Genomic DNA, 7,027 nt, shown 5'->3' with positions numbered 1-7,027 from the left:
TGCAAACCTCTCTTCTAAATCCGGCCATCTTCAAACCTCCACTCTACTTGTAAGACAAAAATAATTTATTTTTTATCATATTTATTTATTTATTTATTTATTTATTTATTTATTTATTTATTTATGTATTTATATGTGTATGCATATGGGTATGTATATGTACAAATATATATGCCTATATATGTATTCATATGTATAATATATATATACATACATATAATATATATATATATATATATATATATCACTTGATTTGCAGTATGATTCAAAGACGTGCATAGAATGATATTATTGTTTGTGTTAATTCTTTTGTATTTGTTTATTTTTTATTTTTAATCTTCAGAACCTAACGGGAGCAGAACCAGGCGAGAAAAGCAAAGGACAAAGACGCTCTTGCGTTGATCACGCTTTTGATTTTATTTTGCCGCCTTCTCCTTAAAGCAGCACTTAACTTTAGTATTATTCCTCTTTGCTTGTTTGCTTCTTTCTTTGTTAGTTTCTTTGTTTGTTTATATATATATTATATATATATATATATATATATATATATATATTGGGGGCGGCTGTGCTGTGTTATTTGTAATACACTGCACAAAGTCGAGGAGGTGTAATAATACGCCAAACAATTCAGGTGTCTGCGATCAGGTAAAAGATATTTAAAAAAGAATATTTAAAAAATATATTTAAAAATGTATTTAAAAAATCTATCTAAACAATATATCAATTAAAACATTATCTCTATTTATTTATTTATCTATATTCATTTATTTCCGCGTTTTTAGTATATTAGGTAAATGCATCACTCTCTTTCTGTTGGGGTGTATGTGCATACACCTGAAAATAGAGAGAAAGTTATATTAATTTGAAGGCCAGAGATGTTTTTATTCATTTTTATTAAACTAAACAAAAACGCGGGAAATTTTCCTCTTCTATTTTGCAAAATTTCAAGAAAATGTTTATTATACAAAATCCAGTTGCTGTTTTATTTATTTATATCTCCTCCTCAGTTGAGGTGTACGTACACCTCAACCCGTTCAGGTGTATAAGCAGCAAATATTGAAGATAAATGCAAATTTATCACTTTATAAATCAGCATTTATCTTGATCAGGAAAACAAAATTAAATGCATTTCTTACACTGTCTTCTGCCTCCAGGGGCAGCTGGGAGACCCGTTCAATGCACGGCAGCATGTATATGTAAATATATATAAATATATATAATATATATATATATATCTACATATAATAAATATATATGTATATATATGTATATATATACATATATATTTTGTATTATATTCGTATTGATATCTATAAATATATACAATCCAATATACAATATATATATATATATATATATATTAATGCGGACGGGTATCTGCTAAGCAGTTATATATAATGATGGTCATTGAAGTATACTATGATTAATTGAGTGATAATTATATATTAGTTTTGAATTAATCTTCATCTATCTTTGGTGCTACATAGAAGCGCAGAGCACTTACTTCTTCTGAATCAACAGACATAAGAGCAGCAGCAGCAGCAGCAGATTGCTGCTGCTGCCCTGCAGAAGGAAGAGGAAAGGTAAATCGCATTGGAGTATTTCTACTTAGTGCTACTTCTAATCTTTCACAAAGACTGGCGCCCTTAACAAAGTTTGATAGATAACGAACTGCGAAATCTTGTTCAAAGGATTCGCTGCACTGCATATCCTGCGTATACACCGCAAAGCACAAACATAATTCAACCCTTTATTCATTAATTCAATCATTCATCTATTAATTTATTTAATAATTTATTTGTTTACTTATCTACGCACTAATTAATTAAGTATTAATTAATTAATTAATTAATTAATTACGAAGTAATATTCAATCGAACGAACGCACACTTATTCAGTACTGTTAGCACAAACAACCAAAGATACAAACAGATATAAATAAATTAATAAATAAATAAATAAATGGGCATGCATGCAGAAAGAGAGCCCCAAAGCGCCTTCCAAATCCTTATAAGGGATATAAGGGTTTAGGGTTTAGTGTTTGCAAGCTCTATAAGGGTTTAGGGTGTAGGGTTTACAAGTGGTATAAGGGTTTAGGGTTTAGGGTTTGCAAGCGTGACAAGGGTTCAGCGTTTACAAGTGCTACAAGGGTTTAGGGTTTGCAAGTGGTATAAGGGTTTAGGGTTTGCAAGTGGTACAAGGGTTTAGGGTTTGCAAGGGTTTAGGGTTTAGGGTTTGCAAGGGTTTAGGGTTTAGGGTTTAGGGTTTACTGGGGCATGTATGACTCTCGTGACGGCGAGGTTTTCTCCCTTTGCTGAGAGTATTAATGAATCCTTTTCGCAGCGAATGCGAACTGCAAATCAAAATGCAGCACAATAAATTCAAAACTAATTAAAGTTTTATTTAATTAAATTTAAACATAAAATATCATATATAATAATATATTTTACACTATATAATATATATATATATATAATATATATATATATAATATATATATATATATATATCCACATAACAATGCTACTTCAAATATTCATTCAATTTACAAACCCTAAACCCTAATCCCTGGCCATCCATATCTGTGTAATATAAATATATATGTAAATATAAATATATATATATATATTAATGCATATATATATATATTATATTATATATATATATATTTACATATATTTCTTGATATTTGCGTATATGCACATAAATATACATTATATAAACATACATATTTTGATTTCCTTCTCATCTACACATGTAAATAAACAAATAAACAAACAAACAAACAAATAAACAAATAAACAAACAAATAAATAAATATATATATATATATATACCGCTCTCGGCAATAGAGTGAATATAACGAAGCAGCTCTTGAAACTCTTTAGCGTCCACAGTGCAGAGACATGCATAGGGTTCGTTTGGGACTTGAAGCCGTTCTTCAGCAACTGTAAGGAGGGATATCTCCATGTGCCAGTTGTCTGTAGATAATAAACAGTAAATGTTTATTTAATTTATTATTATTATTATTATTATTGTTATTATTTATATCATTTAATCTATTATTATTATTTATTTTTTATTAGTGTTCATTTCATTTATTATTTCTAGGGATTTTGTTTGTTTAATTTTGTTTATTTATTCGTAATTTACGCATTTATTATTATATTAATAGACAAATAAATAAATAATAAAAATGTATATAATATATAGGCGAACAAATTGTAAGGAACAAGCAATAATAAAGAATAAACAAAAAACAAAAAATATAAACAATAAAGATAAAGCCCCTAGTGTTTGTTAAAGGGAAGAGAGTATAACAAACAACGAGACGAGAAAGCCACTCCCAACCCTAGACCCTAAACCCTAAACCCTAAACCCTAAACCCTAAACCCTAAACCCTAAACCTTAAACCCTAAACAATAAACAATAAACAATAAACAATAAATAAACAGAAAACGAAACTAAACGCTAAACCCTAGGGAGTAAAACTATAGAATGTAAGGAAATAAAAATTATATTGAATGCATGCAATTAAACACATAAAAATTATATTTGAATGCATGCAATTAAACACACCTTTTCTCTCTGGGTCTTCAATAGCAATGTGCAGCACTTCTTCATCTTCATCTGAGCCTTTTAAAGTAGAGAGATGTACAATATGTTTATTTGATTTTACAGGTTGAATTGCCTTTAATATCGTAGCGACGGACAGGCCTACAAACAAATGCAGAAAAAATATCATAATAACACTCTCTAGAATATTCTACCTGCATATACACCGCAAATGAAGATGCAGCTGCACATACACCCCAATATAAATATAAAAATATAGATTAATATATATATACTTTATATAAACAGTAAACAAATACAAATATTCAAGCAGACACAAATAAACGAAAAGCTAAACTACATAAGCCGCCAGAAAGATATAAAATATAAAACAAAGAAGAAAATATAAATAAAAATAAAATTCCTAAAGAGAAGCAGCAGGAGAAGATATAAACAGAGAAAGACAAATAAAAATAGAAAGAGATACAGAAAGAATAAATAAGAGGTATAAAAGAGTGAGAAAAGAAATATAGAAGAAATACAAAAAGAAATATAAAAAGAACGACAAAAAGAGATATACATATGTATATATGTATATTATAAATAAATAAATATATATATATATATATATAAAGAGAAAGGTACATAAAAAGAAACAGCAAAGAAAACACATTTATTTTCTTTTCTCTATCTGCAGAGATGTAGATAAAAAGGCAAAGAAATATATTAAAAAAAGAAAGAAGCAGGTAATTGAATATAAATATTTAGAAATAAATTAGCTTACCGAGCGTAACCTGGGAATCGCACCGATATTTATGAAAAAGATCCATGCACCAAGTCGTACTAACTAAGGCTACGTGGCTTTCATCCATTGCTTGCATTGTGCAACCATCAGAGTCGCAGATAAAGTTTGTCTCTACACAAGTATCTTTTAAAGCTTCAAAGAAACGCTTTAGCGTTAAGCCGTCGATGCTGCATTCAAACATCTTCCAGGAGAAAAAAGAAAGAAAAGAAAGAAGAAAAGAAAGAAGAAAAGAAAGAAAAGAAAGGAAATGAAATTAAGTTCAAAAGCAAATATATAGATAAAATAATGTAGTGCAGACTTCTATGAGAAATAGCTAAGAAAAATAGAAAAGAAGAGAAAAAGAAAAGATATAAAAAGAATAATAAAATATGTGAATTCAAGAGAAAGAAGGGGATGCCGCGTTAAAAGGAATTAATTATGCCTGAAACACAACAAAACAAAACACAAAAACAAAGCAAAATAAAACAAAATAAAATAAACACATAGACAGACAAAAAGACAGAAAGAAAGACATAGAGATATATACACTGAGGGACTACAGCTTTGTTTAGATACAATATCGAGAGAAAGCTGTACATACACCGCAACACTCCGCAGGAATTGCGTATTACAAACAGCATATTATCACTTTAAAAACAATTTCAAGATATTTTAATTCACTTTTAACTAGAGAACTCTTGCAAGAAGAATACGCAGTTTCCCCTCCTCTCTCTTGTTGGTGGCGTTGGTGTACAGAAAGCAGGTCTGTTCAAAGGCGCTGAAGAGAGAGAAAATGCAATTAAATAATACTTCCCAGTGTTTTAAAAAGAAAAACACAAACTTTGGAAAGAATTCCAAACAAAAAACTTGAAGTTGAATCCAACGACTGGGGCTTTCTTCCGCTGACGGAGGGGGGTGGTGAGATGGGTGGCAAATATCAAATATCACGAAGACCACCTCGTTTTTATGCATTTAAATTAATTATATTCTTGAAACAAACAATTTTAATCAAGAAAAAATCAATAAAATAAACTTTTAAACCTATCTGCAACGACCGATTTCGTATGCAAATTATATTCATCTGAGTTGCCTATACACCCGAAGGTCCATGCAGCCGACGGCGATCGCCCAGAGGCATACCGCAGCTTTCCTCTTCTTCACGGACGGGGAGAAACTCAATTAAAATTAATTCAATGCATTAAATTGAATTAACATTACATATTTTAACGCTTTTTTCTGGAATTCACCTCAAAATGATGAAAAGAAAAAGCAAAAATCAGGGAAGCAGGGCGGTGGTGGTGTTGGCGGCGCTGCGATGAAGATTCTATTAAATATTTTACTTTAAATTCGTTCAGAAATATTTTAAAGGCGAATTTCCTCTCTTGGAGCAAAAAATATACGAAAGATTTTCTTTTTCTCCCCGCTGAGGTTTCTGGTCCCCTTAACTGATTTGTGGTGTATGTACACCACAGACATTACAAATGCAAGGAGAGAATTAATTACCCCTTTTTCTCATCTCGTTCACAACCATAGATAAACAGTAGATAAAATCGTTTTAATTCATTTGACTTACAGAGCCGTATATATATATATATGTATATTGAGGGCTGTTCTTCCTTGTTAAATTCCTATTAGCAAAGATATTGTGCAGTTGAAGAGAGCCTTCAAATGAAAGCAGTTGTCTTATACAAACACCGATATGTGGAAGCTGTTCCCCAAGAAGTTGCAACCAGCCGTATGAACACCTGAAATGCATGCATGAGCACTAAATGCATACATTCTAAGAGGAGAGTAATAGAGGCAAGTGCGGAGTTTCTTTTGTTTGTGTTTATATCTGTTGAAATGCTGTTGTACGTTGAGGTGTATGTACACTTAAAATATAGCTTCCTTCTCGTATAATAAAGAAAGACCGTTTGCTTTCTTTGACTCTGCATTTGAATAACTTGTCTGTCTGTTATTCTTTATTACTCTGCATGTTTATGTTTTGTCTCCCGGAAACAAATGAATTTATAGCTAAAATAGAGAGCTGCATGCACACCAAAGAATATCTGTTGCCTTTAATTCGGGTGTACGTACACCTGACTGTGAACAAAGATATCTCTTTTTTGCTGTTTTCTGTCTCTGTTACTTCTATATACTCTAAATGCATTTCTTAATCCTCTGCGCGAATTGGAGTGTATATACAGACAAAACCCTTTGCCTCTTTAATTTTTATTGAAGAATATTTGAAGTTTATACTCAGCATAAATACACAAAAAAAGAAACAAAGAGCCTTCGGCAGGAGATGCAAAGGCGTTTATTTATTTATTTATTTGTTTATCTATTTATTCTATTTTTTCAGGTGTACAGACACCGTAATTTAGGGTTTAGGGTTTAGGGTTTAGAAAATGAAAGGGTTTTCAGTGCATGCAGACTGTGTAGCAAACAAACAAATAAACAAACAAACAAACAAATAAACAAATAAACAAACAAATAAACAAATAAATAAACAAATAAATAAACAAATAAACAAATAAACAAATAAACAAATAAATAAACAAATAAACAAATGAACAAGTAAACAAATAAACAAACAAGCAAACAAACAAAACAAACAAACAAATAAATAAACAAACAAACAAATATATAAACAAACAAACAAATACAAACAATACAATCTAAATGTATTTATTTCTGCATGAAGATAAC

At 30.1% G+C, this 7,027-nt stretch overlaps 2 protein-coding genes across 2 annotated transcripts in view; one reads left to right on the top strand and one right to left on the bottom strand.

The window, feature by feature from the left end:
- Positions 1–439, top strand: part of EAH_00051930 (hypothetical protein, conserved) — a gene marked incomplete at both ends in the record, with an annotated part of 2,198 nt that extends 1,759 nt beyond the window's left edge. Inside the window, 2 exons of the mRNA XM_013394108.1 lie at positions 1–49; positions 344–439. The exon at positions 1–49 is cut by the window's left edge and continues 188 nt beyond it. Of these exons, the coding sequence (XP_013249562.1) occupies positions 1–49; positions 344–439 (145 nt within the window). The remainder of the gene's footprint in view (positions 50–343) is intronic.
- A 1,017-nt stretch (positions 440–1,456) lies between these two features.
- On the bottom strand, positions 1,457–4,541 carry EAH_00051920 (proliferating cell nuclear antigen, putative; the record flags this gene model as incomplete). The annotated part of the gene is made up of 4 exons (XM_013394107.1): positions 1,457–1,711; positions 2,271–2,353; positions 3,580–3,717; positions 4,340–4,541. 4 exons carry the CDS (start codon positions 4,539–4,541, stop codon positions 1,457–1,459), a joined length of 678 nt encoding a protein of 225 aa, XP_013249561.1.
- Between the last annotated feature and the right edge of the window lie 2,486 nt (positions 4,542–7,027).

This window comes from Eimeria acervulina, genomic scaffold (genome assembly GCF_000499425.1).
Source record: "Eimeria acervulina Houghton genomic scaffold, Eah_scaff912, whole genome shotgun sequence".
In the NCBI taxonomy this organism is placed as follows: domain Eukaryota; phylum Apicomplexa; class Conoidasida; order Eucoccidiorida; family Eimeriidae; genus Eimeria; species Eimeria acervulina.
Note: the sequence above shows the minus strand (reverse complement) of the source record. Positions and strands in the feature narration are given on the sequence as shown.